The 25,140-nt window shown below is 34.7% G+C and overlaps 1 protein-coding gene across 1 annotated transcript; it reads right to left on the bottom strand.

Moving 5' to 3' along the window:
* Positions 1–232: 232 nt before the first annotated feature.
* LOC127853581 (thrombospondin-1-like) lies at positions 233–24,712 on the bottom strand. The gene is made up of 11 exons (XM_052388242.1): positions 24,617–24,712; positions 24,348–24,392; positions 23,310–23,389; positions 22,883–22,951; positions 21,375–21,504; positions 20,936–21,058; positions 20,656–20,826; positions 20,277–20,453; positions 19,994–20,155; positions 1,937–2,122; positions 233–308 (listed from the first exon to the last, which is right to left on the bottom strand). The coding sequence occupies exons 1-10, from the start codon at positions 24,624–24,626 to the stop codon at positions 2,079–2,081; spliced, it is 1,011 nt and encodes a 336-aa protein (XP_052244202.1). The 5' UTR covers positions 24,627–24,712; the 3' UTR covers positions 233–308; positions 1,937–2,078.
* Between the last annotated feature and the right edge of the window lie 428 nt (positions 24,713–25,140).

Here is a 25,140-nt window from a genome sequence, read left to right as displayed (position 1 = left end):
GTTGGTAAACGGCCTCTCTGTTACTATACCCCTCATCACCGTTAGGACTTCTGCGCATCCAAGCCGTATGGATTAATGCATTTTGGATACTCACTCGATGGGTATGGTCCGCAATTATTCAAATATATCTTTATTTCGATGGCGTATTATAACTTAGGGTTTCTTTTGGGTCATAACCCAATTTCAAATTCCACAGTAGAGGACGATACAACTCAATCATGTTTAATTTCACATTTCAATATATTTATATAAAGATATCATTCACAAAAAGTTGATCAGGATGTAGTTAATCTATGATATGTCCCATCCTGTAAAATATACAAATACACATATTAACTTAAGACTTACATGTATGATGCATAATAATTATTATACTATGTAACGTTAAGAATATTATTGATGAATATTACAACTATAAATAAATTTAAACATATAAATTGGAAATTACTAATAAATCTTGCATTGAAAATTATTACTAATAAAATACTTGAATTTTGGAAATTATAAATATAATTTGTATTGTCTTAATGCTGCAACCCATCTTTGCCCTGTTTCATCTAAATTGGCTGTATAGGTAAGGGGATTGTTGTCTGTTAGAACAGGAAATGTTTTCATGGCTAAATAATCTGAGAACTTCTCAGTAACAGCCCTATTCAACGTTAGAAATTTTAACTTAAATGCGCTATAGTTACGCTCAGACTTAGTAAGAGCACGACTGGCGTAAGCTATGGCTCACTTTTGATTCTGGCTGCTGAAACAACACAGCGCCTAATGCTTTATTAGAAGCATCTGTGTGTATTTCAAAAGGACTCTCAAAGTCTGGGTAGGCAAGAACAAGTGGTGAGCAAAGTACATTTTGTATTTCTTTTAATTACTTAAATGTAGCTTGTTCAACATCAGTCCATCTCCATTCTTTAGAATTTTTATTTTTATTTGTGTTTACTGTAAGAGGCAAAAGTTAAGTTCATTCAATGGTCTTGTTAATTTACCAAAATCTTTGACAAAGCGTCGATAATATCCTGCGAAGGCTAAGAAAAATCTCAATTCGTCTTAATCCTCAGGTACTGGCTATTTTTTTACTTTTTTATTTTTTGCTGGATCTGTTTTAATCCCTTTACTTCTAACAACATGTCCAAGAAAAATGGATTTGGGTTGAAAGAAAAAACATTTTTTTAGGAGCCAATTTAAACTGCAAGATGTCAGTCTATTTAAAACAGTATTTAGTCTTTCTAACTGTTGTTCAAACGTGTCGCTAAAAATTATCAAATCATCAAGGAAAACGACACATATGCGCATATTGGGTCCTTTCAGACATTCTTCCATTAGGCGTTGGTATGTGGCGGGGGCGTTCGTGAGTACGAACAGCATGGTATTAAACTCGAAAAATCCAAAGACCCTACTGTAAAGCATGTTCTTTCTTTATGTTCTTCCTCTACTTCAACCTGATGATATCCTGATTTTAAATCTATTGTTGAAAAATACAAGTATAAATTATTTCAGCATACCTAACAGTATTGTTCACATCATCTAAGCCAATGAAGCGATCATTTGTAACAGTATTTTGAGCGGCAACAAACAAAACAAGCAAAAACAATGATGAAACTTGGACTAAAAAATGTCATTCAGTCTCTACATTTATAATTTCTCAAAAAATCGATGGGAAAAATAACTTCCCGAAGTGAATTTCAATCATTGCGAATGTTTCTGCAATATTATAACGATAACGTTAATTACTACGTTAATGGCACAAATACCTAATGCTTCGTTACGGCGGATTAAATACAACGACAGTTATTAACAACGTGTGAAATGGAAGTTTATTCTTACCTTAATTTATTATTATTTCTAAGTCTTGTTTATTGCCAGCAGGCTTCTCTACGTTATCAACAATTTGATTTATGATTTTATCAGGCGTAGTTTCTTGTATTAGACTTACTAGCCATAAACTTGGTCTGTGGACCCATTTGCAAATGCAATTGGGTGAGTGTCTCAGTGGAATTGATTTTTTGTAGATTCCTCGATGCAAAATAACCCAGGTGCGTGTGTGGCATCATTCCACGTTTCTTGCTATACAAGTTTCACAGATGGCTGTCGTTGATCATGTACAAAATACTTGTATTTACTGTAACGAAAATTACATTTATATTAAATCTGTACTGTATGAATAGAATAAATGTATGTTACCAATACATCTCTTCAAAGTCAGAATGACATTGAAACGGCATGTACAAGGTCATTTTGTCATTCAGACACCCTCAGGCATTCTATGCTTTGAGTACTTTGATTAGTTGATTAGCTGAAGAAAAAAGCTCCAATTTTACGCTAATAATGCATTTTGAAATTGTCAAATCATAATTTGCTTATCATATTAGTATGGAAATATCAAAATATCTGCAATATAACCATTATTTCTACTAGATACTCATTTAATATCATGCTTAATAGTAATTTGAAGGTGTATATATTGACATAGATCAAATTATTTTATTTTAAAAAGCGGGAAAGTCACGGTACAAATATTTCTGTAATCTTTGGGAAGCAACAAGTTTGCACAGAGCTGGGTTAGGTATAAAAGCAAGTTCAAAAGCATACCAATCTGCTGATGACGTTGAATATAGTCAAGTCAGTCTAGTCTATTCAAGGTCTTAAGAGATATTGGAGTTTAGACACTTTTCACTGAATCAGTAGTTGGTTACTTTGGCACCTAAAATATCTTATTCAAAAAGCACAAGTTTAGTTCCCTTGGTCGCAGAGGACGACGGGTTTCATCAAAGTTTATGTATCATCTGCCAGGAAGGTTACAACTCACCTCTAACTTGAGAAGCGATGGGGCATGTGAGGGTAAAAAGAGCTGCTGTTCTAAGGAATGGCTCTTGTTACAAAGCGCATCTAAGGTTTGGATGACAAAACATATGATTACAATGGTATGTTTTCATACCATAATACAAATAAGTGGTGGTATAAATCGTACACACATTCCGGCAATCTGAATGCAATTGAGGGGAACATATTAGAAGAACCAAGGGAGTGTGAGACAGACAATTAGGCATCTAGAAGTGTTGGTTTAAGAAAATCTCTTCGCTTTAGCATTTAACCATGTCCACCCTCTAGCTGCCGGAAAGATCCTAAAGCCATGATTTGTGTAATATGCGGTAATCTAGAACACAAGAGGAACCGGGGGGAAATCTTCGAGTAAGGTACTGAAGCTTTCACAAGATTGGCTGATAGTCTGAGCAACAACCAAGATTTATGTATAAAATCAGTCATCTCCGCAGACCTATACCGCCACAACAAATTTTTGACCTTAACATTAAATCCAATGATCATGATTTACCGGCCATTACAAACACCAAGCGTGTACTCTACAAGCGCACCCTGTCATATATTGACAATCTTCTGGCAAACGGTGAATTTTGCATATATGTGATAGTGTTGTGTTTGCATTACGTCTTTTTGAAAGAATTTGAAGTTCTTAACTTTCATCAAAACATTCCAAAACCTTGATATAAAGAAGCTGATTATCAGTCACTATGGACATTCGGTCACAATATCGCCCAATTGAAGGGTAAATGAATCTGAAATAAAATAGTTTATCTTATGTAAGCGCTGCTTACATAGTCATCAAACTAAAGAACCAGGGCATTATGCAGGAAGCTGATACCCAGTTAAGAAAAGTTCACAAGAGCGTTAAATTTATCGAAAATACAGTTTCTACGACATAGCTGATGTCACTTCTTCATGGGAAAAAAACAAAAATGCAACGACTGCTTCTTACGATTTTGTCAGCTCTTTTTAAAGTCCCTAAGTACAAACTTGTTCAAAGCAGTCGACATGACATTGAGAAGCATCTATAGTCTCTAGAGGACGAGGTACATGGAGAGGCAGAGGGACAGTTATTGCACGATCCCCTTCCAACACAGGCAGTTAATCATTCGCAGGAACAAACAGAAACCTGGTCCATAAAAGTACACAGCTACACTGCCTATTCCAGATGCTATTGTACATCAGTCCAAATGGATTGACTCAACACCATCCCATATGATGGTTGGCCTTGCAATTTATGAAAGAGATCGCAGCAGAAGCCTTCCCACTGCTTTCAACAGAATTGGAGCATGTTCAAGTTATCAGACCATCAGCTCTGCCGGCCGACTTCTTGTTAACTACGCCGTGAAATGCCACAATTAACAAGCCTCTGTTCATAACCCCAGTGTCAAATACAAGAATAAGACGTACACATCCATTTCTAAGGACAAAGCTACTATGTCAAGAGCTACCTCCCGATATCAAGCCGATAGTTTGACTAGCCTTATCACACGATATATTGTTGCATCCTGAAAATAAGCAAGCCAAGTTGCTCGATACAGACACAACCCGGAAAGCGTGAATTCACAAATATTGTTCTGCGCAATTGTCTAAGAAGAAGCAAATACTTATATCTGGACCGCCGTTCCTATGCGTGTTTCTTCCGCTGTGGTGCCGATGATGCGTGCTGGCTTTTTTCCTGTTATACCGGTCAGATATTGCCTTGCTAAGTTTCAGAGTTTGCGGAGACAGTTGAATCAGGAATCGCTGGCAATATAGTGTGATGACGGTTTTCCGCTCTCTCAGCTTACTTTTACCTACACGAAACGAACGAGTTCAGTGACCTATTTCTTTGTATGGGCCCTTTCCAGTGTTATCCTAAGGTGTCAGGGCAAACTTCCGCGAGGTTCTCGGTTGGATGACGCATTGGTCGACTTTGGGTGTTTGATTCAGGTGTGATAGATGCAGTGTTGAAGGGCAGCCATTATGTACGAGCCCTCATTGTTATGCTGATGGCGGAGGCCTAATTCATAAACTTTAGTGGCACAAGTTTTTGACCCATAAGACCAAAGCTTCATTTGTAGTCATAGAGTAGATGAAGAACCTGCAAAACATGCTCGTTGCCAATGAACGCTGTCCAGAGCAGTTTGAGGTTATAAACAGGCAGATGGAAAAGTTGTACCAACACTTTTTGTGTTTGAGAAAGAATGTGAGGCTAAGTCTGAGCTTGGCAAATGCAAAGGTGTTTGGTTGCAATGAGTGTCAATCGTTAAATATGCTGTTGTCTTTTACAGAGATGGAGACTAGATTATTGATGTAGCTACCGTTGAAGATTCCATGTAGATATATTGCATATATATATATCGTACCTTGAACAAATAAAAGTAACGGAGTTTAAACAAACTGAGCCTTATCGGCGTTTTTTCATTGGTCAATAGGTTTTTTCGGGATCGCCCATGCTGGTTTTGAAGTGTTGCAGATGATATGAAGGTTGAGCAAACCATTCACAGAGTATCAAACGGTACCGGAGGTCACTTTGTTGTTTAAGAGACACACAATGCTGGTGCTGTAGCAGAATTTGAATTTATGTTCGATGAGATAGGGTCCATCACCAGCCACCTCAACCTTCTAACCACTAACAATCCGATGGATCACATAAAATATCATCTTCAGCATTCACTGAGCGCCAATCGTCGTAACGCGTTCAACCAAAATGAGGTAAAGTTGTTGGACTATGTGCTCGAACGTCAGAACCCATACACAGTGACGGTCAGTGTTTCAATTCCACTACACACTTAACTGTAAAGGGAGCCTGCTTGCATGTTGTTTTTTTGTAAGTTTTTGCTAAAACGCCATGTGGAATAAGGTGTTAGCCCGTCTCTTGATTAGCCTGTCCCTATGGCTCTGGATGGCTCATTGATTAACCAGAAAACAGGTTACATTGGGGCAACGTCTGCCCGACATCAAATTGATTTTACGTCAGTTAAACGTTGGACCAACGTTGAACAAATGTCACGTGTTTGCTTGGTAAGGAGTTTGGTCGATTTTCACCTTCTCACATCATCTGTATTTGAGTCCCGCTCGCTGTACTATTTTTCCATCTACTGTGAAACTGTTTCAATTTACCAAAGCTTTGTCTGTGACTGTCGGTATAAAATGCTTACATGTTCTATATGTGTCAATATTAAGTAAAACTTGCAAAAATATCGTTATTAAATTTATAACGTCCACATTTGTCACATTTAAGTTTATGTACAGGCTTCATATGTCCAAGATGAACTCAAGGTCGTTGGTTATCATATTACATTTAACTTGACCTCTCCGGATCAATTACACTAAAAATTCAACAAGAGCTCTCATAACTGAGTTCTAATAAAAAAAAATCATTATGGATGTTTAACATTTTATTATACTCCAAAAGGCATTTTTTCTTTTTCAACATGGCCGTCAGCAGCCATATTGGATTTTGTTATTTTGAGGCTCCTGGCAGAGTGAGGGACAAGCAGCTCGATGATTTAGCATGTGTACGGACTAATTATTTCACATAAAGTGAGAAAACCTAACAACCCCTGTTGCGAACGGGTCTACAGGCCTTATCCTGCACTATACTCGTTTTGGACAACCAAGTGTTTGATAAAAGGTGTTTAAAAAATGTCCAAGCAATATTTGTTGCATTTGGTTATTATCAATAAATTATTAACACTTCTTTTTTACAATTATTTGGGACGAAACAATATAATACGTAAATTGTTACAAACGCGATATCACATAATAGCCTTATTTTGTTTCCAAACATGTGTCAACATATATAAACTACACATTTCTTTCATTTAACTTGTGGAACTCGCGTCAAGCGATATTTTAATTGCGTATATTGCTTTTAAATTTCTGTACGTATTATGTTTGTGTACTGTAAAAAATAATTGTCTGAATAAATAATTATAATTTACTAAATGATTTATAATTAGTAACATCACATATGTTTGTGTTTTGTTAAACTTTAAATAAGCATTTACAAAATTAAATACGTCATAACAGACAAGCTTTGAATGATGGTTCGGATGGTTGCGCGCAAAAACATTCTTAAATACCACACTACCTCGTTTTCAACGGCGCTTTTTTTTAATGAACATTCACGCTGTTGATTTGGCAATATAAAACAATTGTTCGCGATTCGTTTTGAAGAGCAACTGGTAAAAAATAGAAAACAATATCGGTCATAATACATGTTTTTTCACATTTTATACTACCTTTTGCGCATATTATTCAGTTTATGGAAATGCAACCAAGAGAACAATGTTATCCGAAGCAAATTATCTCAGTCGAATATCCCTATTTTTCTCTTCGGAAATTGCGTTGTAACGTGCAGAAAAATAACAAGAGTCCCCTATAATGGCACAACACAAAATCGTAAGTTAACAAGCAAAGTTTAAAAGTCCTACAAATACAAAAAGTAAAAATAAAATAAAAACGTATTTAACAGTTTTGTTGCTAACACAGGCATTATCAAATAGGATTGGACGACGGAACTGTTGTACGTTTTGTACGAATCCATCACAATCATTTTTCGGTTAAAACATCTATCCCATCTGCAGAAACGATTCGCACACTTTATCCCATGTTGTTTTCAGGACCAGTTCATTATATTCGTATCCGAATAAAATACGCACACTCGTTCGATACAATAGCTGAATTTGTTCTGAATGTTGGTTTATGTCAACATCTTCCTTCAACAGCAATACCACTGGTTTTTGAAGCTGCATTGCAATATCCAGCTCCTTATTACAGAAAACACTATAAGCGAACCTTTCGCTAATAACTACAACCGCTACATTCGATCGTTCCATACATCTGTAAATTTCTCGATATATGTTCCAACCGACTCTAAACTGTTCATCACCAATGCACACTAAGTCCCACTCCGCACCCACCACTGGCTTAAGCTTATCATTTAAGGGCGAGAATACTGCGCTCCGAACGAAAACCTCGTCAACGCTGCTATAAATCATATAAACCGCGAAACAATTGCCTCGATTTAAGTTGGCTACAACTCTAGCCACGCGATTTTCTCTTCGATTAAGTGTCCTTTTGTAACACAAAATAGTAATTCCGAAACACAGTGCTGAAACGAAAGCTAATGTGCTCGCCACCGTAGCGCCGATAATTGCTGTACGATCACAGTCAAATCACAGCGAAGAGAGCAGATCTTTTGTTACTTTTACTTGGACGTGTTTTTGTGTTTCACAACGCAATTGATCGAAGTCTGCGATAAATGTGCTTCCTTTCACAAGACTTTGGACAGATGGGTAGTCGGAACATGTTTGACAAGCAAGTTCGTTACCACCCATTGTCAATTCTACTAAAGGAACATTTGTCAAACATTCTATTGTGGAAGATTGAATTGTTTTAATCCGATTGTTCCTTAGGTTTAATTACCTTAATGTTGGGACATCTCTCAAAAAACAGCTTACATCACTGATCATATTGGAATCTAAATCTAGCGTTGTTAATCGTGTATTACCAATAAATGCCAGTGGTTAAATAGCAAATATTCCGTTATTATCTAACTTGATATGTTCAAGGTAATTTTATGATCTTAACAGTTCAGCAAAATCTGATTCATGTTTCATCTGCGTTTGACCTAACCTATTTTTGTATAGTATCAAATATTTCAAGGAAGGAACATTTTGAAATAGCACAGGGTGTATATATTCCAGTCCGTTTTCTGTCAAATCGAAGAACACCAGACTGCTTTGGAATTCAAAACGCACTTCCGCATTTAACACTCTGATGTTATTTTTTCTGAAGTAAACCCGTTTTAAATTTGGCAAAAGAATGTGACCTTCCTTAGAACCGTACGAAACGTTTGTTATATATTGAAACGTAAATGGGGACAGTTTTTCAGCATCCCCACATAGCTGGTCCATATAAAGAGTGTCGATATTTTCCAATAATTTCAAATTATATGTAGATTTCCGTATGTCATGTATATTTTTAATTGACCTGGTCAATGGACTACAAACAATTAGAGCATCTGTCCCGTGGCCGTCATTGTAAATTCTAGATAAATTAACTGCTTTTAAATTTTGTAGTACTCGTGTTTCGGATCTGAAGCTATTAAGCCCGTAAACACTGAAATTCTGGACAAATTTACAATTTCAAGCCTTTGACCGAAGCTTTCGTCGGTATCTAAATTCCGGAAATCATTCACGTTTACTTTCTTGTCGCTAATGTCTAAGAACGTCACAGGACGTTTGAACATTTTCCAGAATCGTTCCCCCAGTATAACGTTATAATTTTTTTCTGATGATGTCTTTCCAAGAGATAACGTATGCAGGTTTGGCAAAACACCTTCGTCGGATATAATGTCAAGCAAGTCATTTAAATTAAGCTGCCAACAATCGTCTAAATTTAGAATCGTTAAATTTTCCAAACCGTCGAATACTCCTTTATCTAATGTTTCCAGTGAGACTATGTTAATATGCAGTGCCGTCAGATGCTTCAAACCAGTGAATACCCCTCCATGTAGGGTGTTTGATGAGTGCCCATTCGAGGGAAGCCTTAGATACGTGACTCTTCCCCACCCTTCTGCGCGGAACGTTTCGTCTGTAACTGACATCGGGTCAATACAATATATCTCTACTCGAGTCACATTGGGCGGCAATCCAGGAAACATATTCTCATAGCACGTGTACGTGTCATTCACATTTCCACAATTACTGTTAAAAGAAACATTCGGTATTTTTTGCACACACAAAGTTCACATCAATTGAAGCATAAATCAAAACAAGCATGTTTCCGTGCAAAATGAAAAGTAAATATTTAAGCAGCTTCATTTTTTCAAAACAGATACATGCGGTTTTCTAAGTCGTATATATCTAATAAACAAAAGTCTTTCTTTACACTTCCGTTATTAACTGTGAATCAGCCTAAGTTCTGTAATCAACACTTCCTCGTTATTTACATCCATTTATACTTATTCACTTTTCAAGTAGATGTGGGTATTTTTATTTTCACTCAATCCTTTCATTAAAGCAATCTAAATGTGTGTCTTTAACATTTAAACACTTACATACGACCTGACAAAACAATAATTTTAGAGTGGTTGTAGGACAAAATCAATTAATCGGTAGCGTGAGCAACTTTGTCTAGATAAATGCATTAAAACCAGTAAGCGTATCCGTTATGCAAGCGTAAAGATTTTGTCAGATATATCAAGTTTTCTTAAGTATCATACAATCCGTAACTTGGCTATATAAACGATAAATGGGTTAAATTTTGCAGTACTTGTGTTTCGGATCTGAAGCTATTAAAACCGTTCAACATTGAAATTCTGGACAAATTTACGATTTCAAGCCTTTGACCGAAGCTTTCGTCGGCATCTAAATTGAACACTACCAATTACCGTCTCAGATTTTGTTACATTTCGAGCATTATTTATGAACAAGAAATATCTTTAAAAAGATATACGGCGTTGATAGTTCAATGAATGAGATCAAGGATAGCGAATGTCTTTTTCCGTGCAGTTCTTAGCTGCATCACACGCAGTACGGGTTGTTACGCGGAGTTTTCGCGGCTTATTTTACATATTACATATTGCTGGTCATAAACCTATAGATACAAAACAGAAAACCAAAAGAAGAATGGGAGTGAAATTAAAACATATAAGTCAACCGGCCAAACGCGCATTATCCGTATTTATAGGCGCGTTCTTCGAACAAACCTGTTTTAGTGGTTTGTCGGGCATTGCTATTTAATTCGATTATTAACAGTATCGAGAATCATCGCACTCATGCTTAAAGTCGGCCGAGTTGATATTGGTATATCTTCCCATTTTTGTTATGTGTCGCAAAAAAGTGATAACGAGTCCAAATGCGATGGTATTTATGTCAGATGTGCAAAAAAATTGGTCAAAATCGGCCAAGAAATGCCCAAATTCAGTACAAAGATAGGGCTTTTCAATTTGGACAGAAATGATCTAAATTGAAACACGCGCGGGTCACATGTAAAACCACGTGACCATTGCATTTGTGTTTACAACGCCATTTGCCATGGAGAAACCGTGTTATTAAGTAGTTCTTCTTTGTTTTGAAAAGCGCTGACGTGGGAATCACCTGAAATTGGCGCTCACGTGACCCAAAAACGTGCATACGTACAGGTTAATAATAGTCTTGAGGATTCCGTTATGTACATGGTTAGGTTTCGTATTTTTTATGCTTTTGGCATATTTTGGCACAATTTTTGCGAAAATCAGTATGGAAGAGTTACGCTTTTGAATGTATCTGACGAATACTGATTAATTCTGGTCAGTTGAGGAAACCAAATTGTTGTGAGAAATATCAACTCGGCCGGTTTTAATACATTAGTCAGTATTGTTGAAAAGTTATTGTTAAATTAATCAAAAATAATATTTATCATTCTATTGTTGAAAACACATTAAGAATCTATTATTGACATACCATAATTATATTGCTGAATATCTTCATTTAACATATTTCTGGTCTAAAGAAAATTCCAGCTCACCTAGTTCACGGATAGCGTCTTTATTATATAACGATTATTTTACTGGCCGCGAACTCCGGTGATGACCTGTATATAAACTCTGACATTCACACACTAACCGCGAATTGACCCGATACCTCGCGGGTTGAAATGCAACGCATTAAAGTGAGGCCTCGCTTCCACTGCTCTTTATACTTTAACATGTTAACATGTTGACAGGAATATGGAAGTAAGTACTAACTATGAGAACAAAGCCTTTAAATATAAACGCTTTTGCGCTGGTAATTCTCTGAAAATAAAAGGTGCACGTACAAACTGTATTGATGTCGAGAATTGAGTGTAAAACTGTTCTATCTATTAAGCCTTTTCATTAGAGATAAAATTGTTTCATGCAGTAAAACAGTTTTACAAAGACGCGGATATGTTTCCAATGTTCTGGTGGTAAACTCAAATCAGCCAATGGAATAAATGAAGTGTATTCATTCGTACCTAGCCGCGGGAAATTTTATTTGAATTTTATTGGACACTTACAAAGGTCAGGTAAGGTGAAAAGCTGGCTTAATACAGCTTACGCCGAAAAAACATTCCAGAGATAAGTGTGTGCCACAGTCATAGGAAGCTACACCATTGACTTGTTTCCAAGACGTTATCTCTAAAGTACACACACACACACACACAATCTCTTGCACGACGGTTACATTACATTCACCTCTGTGTTGGGCTCAGAACGGACTATTGTTATGAAAGCGTCTCATTTATGTCATGATCATTCCAAGCGTTCATCATTGAGGTTACAGAATACTAAACAATCTCTTGCACGACGGTTACATTGCATTCACTGCATTAAAGAAAACCATCTCATATCATGATATCTTATATCAGTCTTAATACATTATTATAAAATTGATATGTTTTTTTATGTTAAGAAACCAACATACATACACACATTGAAGCAATTCCTAACGTCACTCAAAAACATATGTTCAATTGTTTACATTTGTGAAGTGCATGGAATGATTCCATCTGCGTAAATGGGCAATAAATTAGTTCCAAAGAGTTGCATTAAAACTCGCAAGTTTTTGCACGATTTATCGTACATTTAAAAGTCATATTTCTTAATTTAATGCATGCAATCTTAAATATCCAATCAAATATACGTTGAATGCGTTTGTTCGGTTTTATCTATTTTATAGACAAAATGGGTTGTATGTGAGAGCAAGGAACGACAACTCTGCGTGGAGATTGACACACACACACACTCACACACTGTTACATGGATCCGGGTTCCGGTAAAGTCGAAATCCCACCAAAGTTATTGTTTAATTAATTGAGTTCAATTCATCTAATATAACAGATAGTACCATGTGCGCTTTGCTTAAACACATGATCTATTTGTACAGAACTGAATTTTAGCTTAAGGGGTGTTGCTGCAGTTTTACTGATTTTTTTCCATCTAATAACTTTTGCTCAAAATTTATATTTAAGTACTACATACATATACTATATGAAAAATGAAATAAAAACATAGGGTCACCGGCCTTGTTTTGATTTTATTCGCCATTATATAACATGTACTTTTTCATTAAAACTGAAAAATCTCTAATTGCATAAAAATGATAAATAACCTATAAAATTGGCAACATGTAGATATTATATAAGCTTATATATATCATATACCATTCAATTAAACCACAAACTACCAAAAAAATGGAGAACACAAGTTAAATTTAAAGAAATTTGATTTTTATAATTTTTATGTCACCCAAAAATACGTCAATTTTTTACTATTTTAACCACAAAAATGGAATTTAAAAAGTTCTATCTAATAACTTTTTGCGAAACTGCTCAAATATGTTCATCTAGATATTGTTATCATTAAACAAAAATAAAAAAAAGGGGGTCACCGCACTTTTAACATAGTTTTTTTTGTTTAACTATCCCTACCGTCTATGTCGAATTTCCTACAATACAGCAATTAGACGAAACCCATGTACCGGTAAATAGACTGTTAGAGATATGCATAAACATTATATTTTGTTTACAATCTTAATTGGGATCACATAGGCTTACTAAAAACACAACACTTATACAATATTTAATCACAAACATAAGAATAAACAGTATCAAACTCGACCTTAATCATCCAAAACAGGGAATTGTTGACAGATTTCGGCATGTTTTGAAGTTTGTGATTACATGCTTTAAATTGATTAATGTAAACAACAGGACTAAAGAGCTCCAGGAAAAAAACAAGAATGAAATAAAAGAAAGAAAAAAAGAATTTAAAAAAGTTAACCGCACCTGGGATCGAACCACTGAGTACCTATTATGAACCTACTCGGTGATTAATTTGTGATTATTCTGATAACAAAACTATTGGGTTGTGATAATAGCATCGGTGTTGCTATAAATATACCCTCGGTTAAATAAACTGCCGCAACAACCCTTAAGATTTACTGTTTCAATGCGATGGTTGGATGATATTAAATACTTACTTAAATGAACTTTTTATATTCAGCCTTTTGCAAATTTAAATCTGTCCACAAAGAGTTAACGGTTCACTATAAATGCACACATCACGTGATCATTTATATTAGTTCACTCGGGGCTACAACGTTTTCAACAATCACATATGCAAATAACATGTTAATTCATGGATCTTCTTAAAAAGGTGTGTTTTATGATCAATCTTACAACAGATTAATGAAATAAAAATAATTAATATTAATTCATATCCATACACTTAATAATATTTATATTTGCAAATGAAACATAAATATATATCATTCAACACACAATTGACTTGTATTTGATCGACGAATTGTATTTGTCCATATAGTAACATGAATACCTTGTAGTTTAAATGCTAAACTCGATAGCTGGTTTCAGTTACAAAACCAAAATAAACTATGCTAAAATTTGACACGTTTATTTGTTGATATATGTCGAAATTCAAAAAAGAAAACGTGTAGCAAAGCAGAATGATCGGTATCTAAATCAGATAATTTGAAACCGTTGGCAAATTTGGCAAATGACCTAAAAGACCCTTTTTCAGTTTTACAATTCCATGATTTTTCGTTGCTGATGTTGTCTCATATTTGTTTGGAAATAGGTGACAGGAGAAAGATTGCTTCTCGCCACTTATAAGAGATCACACTAGTAGCTTTAATGATCGTGTCTCAGACGAGGAAGTTGTAACATGTTGATGATACTTTAAGACTAGGGTACAAGCTGTTGTTGGTAGGATGGGGAAGGGGTGGTACATCATGCTTGATAAGCTTCAGTCTGAACCAGAACAAAGGGTCAATATACCATTTGGAACATAGGAACAGATAATATAATCACATTGTACACCACAAATTATTCATTCACATTAAGGTGTAATACACTTGCAATCAGGCGTGTCCTACAATAATGTCTGCCTGTCAGCCCCTCTCCCCTCCTCCGTTCCCTCCACAAACAGATACCAGAAAAATTATAACTGTACGTTTTTACTAATGTCTTAATCCATGTAGCACTGTATACATTTTCGAAAAGACTGTCAACGATTAACAAAATCTAAGTGAACTATCGCGGAATACCTGTTGATAATGAAGCGCTTCGACAGTTTATAATGTCTAAAAATGAAACATGCGTTGATAAGCGTCTTTACGACTATCTGATAATTATCGAGAAATTAGGACAATCATATTGCCAAAGTAGCTTAATCTGACGTACTCTTTCATGCCTCGTAAAAGTTCAACCTTGTTGTATTGCGATAAATGACACAGGATGCATAAAGATGTAAATTGTACAACAGTACGTTTTGAAACAAACATGAAATGAAATGCCATAATTTGCATTTAAAGTTCCGATTTGGATATTCTGCGACAACTACAACATGAATACTCCAAATCAAAAGAATACATTATTTCGTGTAATGGACAGTGGCATCCTTTCTTTCTCTCTCTTTCTTTTTCTTAAAAGAGTGACTCTACTACCTTATATATTGCACAACGCGTGTATTCCACTCCACTGAGTAGATTTGCGTATGTAAACATAATATGCTCATAATTGTGATATCACAATACATTATCTCAAACAAATCACGGAGAATGGTGTGGTTTTGATAGCCTAAGTGTCTGCAAATTCCGTTTAATTTTGTATGCAATCTGCAATTGTGATAACCTATACAAGAAAATTAATATATGTAAGTTGGGAGTTATTTATAATTCCCTGCTTTTATATTGTTGTTCTGTATCTCGCAAACAGATTTTACTTTTTTGTTTTGATTTGATTATTTATTATACAAAATGATTTACATAAAAATTCAATAACCAGTTGTAGTGAGTGATGGTGGTATAAGGTTGATTGTTTACATTACCATACCAATAGCTACGCTGCCTGAGATCGTAGATAACACAATTTCGAGGATTTATTTTAGAAAGATGACTTCAAAACATTACAATTTATAAAACAATGAACTCAGACTTTTCAAATTGAACCACCAACACTTCTAACTAGCATATAGCGTATATTCATTTATAATGTTCAATATATATTTAAGATTTGCTAGTGTAAAACAAATGTATGCAAATCTTTGTAAATAGACGTAGTATTAGTTGTAGTAGTAGTAGTAGTTTTTGTAGTAGTAAATATTCCCGTTTTTAAAGATTATTTTAAGATCAAGAATCTTTGTGTGTGGTCTGGTTTTATGCACTTACATAAAATGTGATGAACTTTCTATACTTGATAAGTGGGGCGCCGGGAAAGTCTCAGATTGTTATTATAGCAAAGAGCTGGTGAGGATGGTGATTGTTTTACTTGATTTCGCCGGAAATATCGATTTGGATTTGTGTTTTCTGCATTGGTGCATATTGAAGACCCTTTATGGTGCGTTGATTTAAGGCTGGATAATGGCCATAGTTTCTTCTGCATATTAAGCTGTAATTATTTTCAAACGACTATCTGCGAACAAATTCTTTTTCCTTCATAAAGAGACAAAATGGTTTTCCCCCAAATCACGACCACTCCACTGAATTATAATAAAAGGCATGACAAGACTTTCTGCCTCACCAGATGTATATCTTGTATTGTTTTGATGGATTTTTAAGACCCTTAACAGCAACATATTTTCATGAAAAGATACTTTGCCTCAGTTATTGAGCGATATGTTGGTTTAAGAACAATACCACAGTTATAAGTTAAACTGAAATTACGAGATAGATTTATTTTAAAGTTGTGTGTTTTAGTTTTGTCCTTCTAGATACCCTGTTTTTATAAATAACCAGTCGCAGAAATCTCTGTCTACTAATATGAGTCCTGTCTCATGCAAGTATGAGACAAGAACATTTTATGTTCAGATGAGATCCACATAAAAGAGAAATGTAACAATGTGTACACTAAATACAAAAATGAACACATATTTATAAAAACTTTTAAATAGTTGAAAGTGTGTATGCTTATGCAAAAACGCGCATAATAGTATAGCTCTTTTTAGGATTGTTATTAAGGTTTCGATGTTTCGAATCGGCCGAGGTAAGTGGAATTTCGGGGAATATGTGTGGGGTATCTCTAATATGCGGTCATAACCAAAAGCACTATACAACAGTTTTATCATACTAGCTTACAGATGTTGACCATGAAAAATTTAAAGGAAAACTGAAGGCATTAAAATGAATAATGTATCTAAACAAATAATAAGGAATATGTATAAGCTTTATAAAGACACGAAACTTAAATATTGCCTGTCCTCTATCAATAGAACTTAACATTGAAGTCATTTATAAAAATAATTTATGCTACATAAATGAAAACAAAGAGAGGATATTAATGTTCTATATGTGAATAATTTTTAAGCCAATACATAGTTCAATGGTTTGTGAATACATTCACAAATATACGTTTGGAACTCCATATTTAAACAAAAGCATTCCATTAATTCTTCTTTTTTTATTTCAAAACTAAGCATACAATACAAATATTTAGGGACGTTAATATCGGTCGTCTTTCAAAATAAGTGTATTTTACTCGCATTTTATGTACGTTTATCGACAAAACATAACATGCGATAATATTGCAAAACAAATATGCTATCATTAAGTTGTTTATTCTATTACAATAATAACTGTTTATTATTATTATACTCAGTTTATTATTAAATTAAATTTTAACCGCATATACTTGTACTTGTATAATCATATTTTCATATTTTGAGTAGCAATGAGTACCTCAAGGCCATGTATAATAAGTTTACGCACGCGCGCTTTTAATTGCTTGATTGCACTGGTATTAAATTGAAGTTGGCTTCCGTGCGAATGTCACTGGAGGCATTGCTCATTTTTTTAAATATATCTTTGATAAACGATTAAAAAAAATTTCAAGATCAATAGACACTATATGCTCACAAAAAGGAATATATGAATTGTTTAGAACATATTTGTGTTATGTGGGAATACAGTTGAAATGGACATTCACTAAAGTTTAAACGGCACTGGAATGCCCGTTTTAGTAAAATAAACAATTTAGCCCTAAAACTCGGTATAATTATAAAAACGAAAAGTCACGTTGCAAAACGTGCAATAAAACACATTAATTATGGAAGATGTAGTAGAGCCGAACATTGGATCATTAACAAACTATCGTGAGTTCAGATTCGCATGTACATATTCACATTCATTAACAATTACTGAATGCAGCTCGTCAAACTATAAATGGTTTCATCAATGCACTTTTATGACAGTTACCATATCACTATCATCGGTAGAAGGTTTTGGTCTTGAAATATAGTGCGTTCTATTCTCTGGTGGACTTATTTGTTTCCATTAGTGTATCTTCACGAATACCAGAGGTCATGCTTGAGTTATTCATATGCACTATTTACAACTCTTGAGCACCACTGCTGTCATTATCCTGGTCAGGGCAATGGCATAATTAATCATGCACATAACGGAGTGTAGAATGGTTCATGATGAAATCCCATTTATATTCTTACTAAAAAAACAATTACCATCTTTAAATATCTCTGGCATTGAAATCAATCTTAACGCAAAGAGATTATGTGATTTTCGATACATGCATACACTCAATTTTAAGAATTGAATCCAAGTTATGTATATATGTATGTGAAGTGAACGTTGCGAGTTTCAATATTGATTTTTAATAGTTATAATAGTTATACTAGTATTTAAATACATTCACAGAAATAAATATTGCGAAGGCATTTTAATAGCTATGTGGAAAGTGAGTCGACTTGTAGAATATTTAATTACGTTTGTGCACTAGAAAACGTATCAATCGATGACATTTTCATAACTCCGTTTTTTCTATTTAATATAGAAAATAGTTTAACTGACAAATCCGAAGTAACGGTAATCTCAATGTATACGCATTAGATCGACTTAAAAATTAAATGTCTAGATGACTTTGAGATGAAAACATAGTAACAATAAATATATGTATCAGTCAAATGAACATTTACCGTTTGTTGTTGCTTTGTTTTTTTCCAGCAAATTTCGACCAGTGTTCATATTACATATTCACTGAGATCTCGCAATAACGCTACTGGTTCAACATTTGCGTTCTGTGCGATGCAGGCAGAGGACCAACGCATGAATTTAAAACTGTCTAACAATTATTATAATTGTTACAAAATTTGATTACATATACTGAATGCAGGGCATTGTATGACGTGCTCGAATAGTCTCTTGTGAAATATGGAACAATAAAAAAATGCAAAACAAAACGTGTTATTATCTTTGTGGTCATTTATTTTTATTTAAATTGATATTTTAAAAAGAAACGCCAATGTAAGTGTTTCAAAAGCGATGTGTTATTGGGTGTTTAACTACTGATGAAGTTGTTTGATACGATGAGTAAAGTTCAGACTGAATATATTCTACACACACATTGGACTTCGGGGATATAATACAACCGTATAGAGCTCACGAATTAATTAAAGCTCTTGAATCAACGTTCCAGTGAATGAATGCCAAGCTTGTGAACTATCTTCCCACATTTGTGATAAGGTATATTGATTGCCCATAAACACCCACACGTGCTCATTCCTGTTTAGCTTCACGGAGGTGGATTGTGATGTACAAGCCGAGTTGTCAGCACTGTATTGCAATGTAGCCGTAAGACGAGTCTTTCCGCTCATGCTTTCACTGCCCTTTTCTATGTAAAACAAAACACCCACTCCGGTCATAGAGCAGATTTGGGTAGAAAAGAAATATGTTCCGTCCACAGGAGCTGTGAAGTGTCCAGTGCTTGGATTGAACGCATTCCCTTCATTTGAGATCACAGTTGGAAACGCATTAACAAGATGTGACAAAACGTTTAATCCGTGGGCGTTGAAGGCTACTACATAACCTGTTATTGATATAATTAGTGTATTTCCATGTTAAAGGAAATTGTTTACAACCAAAATAAAATGTCATCAAGAAACTTACTAATGGCCTGCACCTTTGATACAAGCAATTATATTTTCTCACTTCACTACGATTTACACCACTATAATAAGTACCGTACAATTTACTCCCTGATCTAGCTCTGAAGCCTTTCACTTTATGCGAAGCGCGGCAGCGTGTCTTATCATAGAACCGAAATAAAGCTCTCTGTGTTGATTTATGTTTTCTTAATTGACCATCCTTAGTCATCAATTTAAATTGGAAATATTGTCGCATAAACCTAATCGCACACATTTACTTACATGGCGTATTGGCACAAACAGCGGACGTCTCAGAGGTTCCTTCACATGTCTTGCCGAAGGCCGAGGGGCTCGGGTTGGTACAGTTCCTTTGTCGCACCATTAGACCCACTCCACATGTCACTGAACAGCTTTGCCACGAGCCCCATGTCGACCAACCGCCATCTAAATTAAACATGATACATTTTGTGATTTGTGATCAATCAAAATAGTTGATTTTATTTACATATTTCCCACTCCTTTTACATCATTTTGCATCAAACTAAAACTTAAATAGGATACTTACTTCTGCTGGTGCATGGTTCTGTAAGACAAACTGTATTCTCAAAAGAATCTCCGACGCAATAGTCTCCATTTTGATCTGGTTTAGGATTGGTGCAGGTTCTTGACCTCTTTCTTAGTCCCACATCACAGGTTACTGAGCAAACTGACCATGTGGACCAATCTGTCCAATCTCCATGAACTTGGAAAAAACACATTTGTTTTTACAAGCCGATGCATTATTAGCACAGTTTTAAGGTAATGTCAAATTGTTTTACATGAGACACTTAGCTCAATTGATCGCCATTAATTCCACGTCAAATGTTTAACCAACATTGAATTAAAAAAGAATTATAAATTCAGTATGATCATCCATATATGATACATCAACAACATATTCGTACCTGGGCAAAGCTGGTTCGAACACTTTTTGGAGTCAAATGATGACCCCGTGCAATTGAGTCCATCATTGGTGGGTGACGGGTTTGTGCATGACCGCGTGCGTGACTGCGTTCCATTGCCGCAGGTAACACTGCATATTGTCCACGCCCCCCATTCTGCCCAATTACCATCAACTGTAATTGTATTATATTAATCCTCATATATATATTTATTTTTTGTATTATACATTATCTAACAAGTGTACAGTTTGAATGGTTCATTTTTTGCATACAACTTTCTTACCGAGCTGACAGAGTCCGCAAAACTTTGGACAAGTAGTTTTGGCGTGATGAACATCTGCACAGACGTGAAAGATGGAGTTCAGACGGGCGCAGTCCAGTGTTGCGTCGTCGATGCACGATGTTGCTTTAATAACAGGTTCAATCTATATATGTCTTTATAATATAAAATTAATGATGTAAATATTGGCGTTTTAATCTGGAAGGCATATTTTGGGTGTCACTACTTAATGAGCTAGTATTTGTGTTTGAAAATTGTATTATAGTTTTTAATTCAATTAAGTCCGAAAAGTCCGAAAAAATCACAATTTATTCGCTGCGCATCGTATAATTAACAACGAAGCGTTATAGTTTCCAGTTAAACACCTTAATATAAATATTTATTAAACGTGGGCAACGCTTTCTTTTACATGTTGCTATAAATGTGCTTATATTATGCATACGTTTTCTGTGGGCACACAGCTGTTCATTACAACGGGTACTGCTGCAACATTCATGACAAGAGTACTGCTGTCTGGTCTGGATGGAACGACCAATTATACCGTTGGGGTCAACAGCTGCTGAACTGCACAACTAGATAAGACAAACATTTCATATACGTTTGGGATGGAGTGGGGCATGCATGTTTTATAAGCAGCTGTTGTTTATAAATATCTGAAATGTGGTTGCTTATCGTTATTTATTTGAATTGTACCTTTTCATCAACGTATTTAGTAGGTGGTTCTCATGTTAATACTTTGTTTAGCATATGAACTTTGAAGTACTAAACGTCTTTGAAGAATATATCCAAAGGTCTTTCACCTCCTTGTTTTGCAATTGCGTTGCATAGTTAGACTATGGCACGCGAATCGAGTACAATATTATCGGTTTGACAACTCACGTTAGCGTAATCTTAGTCTTCTGGTAGTTTTATGAGATAATGTGATTGCAATATAAACAGCAAAGCGTATTGTTCTTTTATAGAGACTGATAAGTATGTGCTCTTTTGAAATCATTTTTAGCCTGTCCGTTTTTCCCATAACTAATCCTTAATGAACCTTCCCTATTTTCCTCAAGGACCTTTCCATTATTGTAAACTAATATTCACATTTAGTATACGTCGATGTCAAACCTTGAGGTTGCTGGTCAAAATATAGATAGCATTTAACTTAAAAACATATACTTTTTCGTAGTAAAATTTGATGTATAAAAGGATTTCTAAAATACATTACGTAATAGTAACCTTTATGAGATTGTTTCTTGATAAAATCGTGTGTTTACCTTCAATATTTAAGTCTGCTTTTGATATCATAAGGCATACAACAGTACATTATGGTATTTGTTTGACATCGGCAAGAGTAATATCACAACCTTCAATGTCAAGGCCGAACGTCAATGTCAATTCGTTAACATGAAACTGTATTGAACGATACTTAAAATATCCAGGCACACTTAACAGCAATATGACTTGGTGTGTCGTGCGAAAGATCCATGTACAATACATTCACGGTCAATATAATATGAGGTTAAAGTAAGGCTACAACAGATTATTTTAAGTTATGCTTGTCCTTAATATAACCTGAACTTGCATTTAAGGATTTGTAAATACCTTTTAACAACAGTAAAAATACTCAAGAAGTTTTTTTACGAAAAAAAAATCAAATCTCTAACCTAAAAATCATACTTCAAAATCATTTATTAAAGTGCAGTTAGTGTGACGGAAATATGTATGTGTAAAATGCGGCACGTGGGGTTATCAATCAATTTTATTAATAGCCAAAGCTAAAAAATGTTTTTCATTTTAATGAAAACTGTGCAAATTTCTTCCAAAATTGTTATTTAATATATCATTGAAAATAAACATAAAAAGTAAATAGAATATAAATATTTAAACAATTTGCACCATATGTTGCAAAAAATCTAGCAATGCCGGAAAACGGCATTGAAAAAAATTGCTCGCACTGACAGTTACCTGATTGTCCTGACAGCCCATTTCGTAACGTACTTCATTGCCGGAGTGGAGCGTTTTCAAATAACAGGACTATTAACACAGATAATATTATATTAAATAATGTAAATTTGTAATATCGTCATTTATTATTGATTGTTTTGCTCAAATAGTAGCACTATAAAAAAGCGTTTTAATAACCCGTTTCCGTAAGTGCGAATGCAACTTTACAGACTGAATCTATGTTAGTATGACAGAAAAAGCATTGAATACGAATATAAACTCCTTTTTATTTTATATACGATTGATTTTGGGATAAGTACAGTGTATTAATAAACGTGATTCAGAATTGTAATTGCAATTATTATGAACCCCAATACAACCATGTAATAACAACGATTAACAGTTGACGTATTCAGACAATCTTGTCAATAAATCGAAAGAAACTAACCTCACTATTTGAACATTGACTAGTGTTTGTACATGCATGTTGGTCAGCGATATTTCGACAATTGAAGCATTCAAGGCATTCTGAAATAAATGTAAAAATGGTTAATAATTATGAATGTACCCAAGCAAGAGTTTGTGAGTTTATAGATTTTTGGACGTCCAGTCCGAATGTTGTGTCCCGCGTAACGCACAGAGTACTCGCCGTGGGAAAAGGGTTTAGAGCTATAAGAGACGTTGTTCGGCGTAGTTTTCTAAGATGGAATATGACATTGATTTCTTGAGATATATGATAGTCAAAAGAATTGAGCAAACTTTTATGTTTAGGAAATGCAAAATTACAATAACGGTTGTAATGGCGCCAAATGTTTGAGATAAACATTTACTAATTGGTTAAGATAGGCAGTAAACATAGAGTAAAACAACAACATGTTATCTACATATATTCTAGAACTGATCATTTTTGTATACAATGTTATTATATATTTTATTATCAGATTGCTATACTCATTAGAAGGAATATTACTTATCTATTTTTTCCTAAAGACGCGACACTCGACGCTGAAATTCACTGATTGGGCGAAGGTAAATACAAAAACGGATCCTCTCTTCTTATATTTCATAATGATGTGTAAACATGATATTTCAATTGTAACCAACTTTCCAACCCAAAAATAATTCTAGGTGGCAACAAAGAATCTTACACATAGCGCACGGACGTATTCAAACGCATTTAATTAGCATGTTAGTCATTCATAGTTATACGTTTTCTCGCTTTGTGCGATTTGTTAAGCCATAACTTCCCAAGCAGATGTTATTCATTGTATAAATTGAACACCATTTGTTTACGTAAAATGAAGCGAGATAAATGTTGTAATTCGTCGAAATGTATTCTTTCTTATAAATTCACCTTGCATTAATATACAATTTTCCATACGCGTATGTGATATGAAACAATTTTTATTTTACTCTCGCTATTATTTTCCGTATTTAACATGTTTATTTGTTTATTTTCACAAACCATTTATGAATCATAGCATACCTGATACTCCGATTGCACACAGTATTCCCGCAATAATCAAGTGACCTGTAAATGTGGACACATTTGATAAATCGCTTCGCATCGCAGGTCTTAAAACTGGCATAATAACTAATGTGTTTTAACTATAATCATAATTCATTATAAATACTAGTTTGAAAATCAGTATAGACAATCTTGTGTTGGTACAAAATAATAATAAATAAATACATTAATAAAAAAAAACATAAAATAATTAATTAATAATTTATATATATATACACGTGACTTACTGATATTCATTCTCGTGTTGTCAAAAAGTTTTATAATCAAACGCAATTTATAGCCATAACGGTTATCGGAATTTCGCAATTGCCGTGGATACTTTGTCATCTGGTGTTCTGATTACCAAAATGAGGGAAGACATGTCACGACTGACCTGGACAAACGCAGGCGCTCTATTGCAAAAATCTATAGGCAAAACAGTGAAGGTAAGTTGATCAAACCCAAATTTTGTATGAGATGTACTTTTTGATTTTGTATTCACTAATAGCGAGTATGGGGTCTGAAAATATCCTCGTAGCAAATGTTTCTGTGCAATCTGAATATTGAACAAGCGCCGCATAATATATACAGGTTTTAGACACATGTCTGTTTGCTGCGCTATAGAAGGGAATGTCCGCCAGTCCATCAATGTCGCTAAATGAGAACTGCAAGTTTCTAAACAGTTTTTAAGTTTATGTTGTGCTGGTACCTATAATTTGATGGTCTGTCGTAATGACGAGTTTGCAAGTCATAAGTACTTTTACTTGCCGTC

The sequence above is a fragment of the Dreissena polymorpha genome, chromosome 12 (assembly GCF_020536995.1).
Source record: "Dreissena polymorpha isolate Duluth1 chromosome 12, UMN_Dpol_1.0, whole genome shotgun sequence".
Taxonomy (NCBI): Eukaryota; Metazoa; Mollusca; class Bivalvia; order Myida; family Dreissenidae; genus Dreissena; species Dreissena polymorpha.
The sequence above is the reverse complement of the archived record's forward strand: the minus strand, read 5'-3'. Positions and strand labels throughout refer to the sequence as shown.

What these genes read in the sequence shown, in the direction of transcription:
- LOC127853581 (XM_052388242.1), bottom strand. An exon ending in GTGTGCAATCGGAGTATCAG is followed by an intron (nt 23,390 to 24,347) that starts GTATGCTATGAT and finishes CATTTATTTCAG; the next exon opens with AATGCCTTGAATGCTTCAAT. An exon ending in TGGGCTGTCAGGACAATCAG is followed by an intron (nt 21,505 to 22,882) that starts GTAACTGTCAGT and finishes TGTCTTATCTAG; the next exon opens with TTGTGCAGTTCAGCAGCTGT.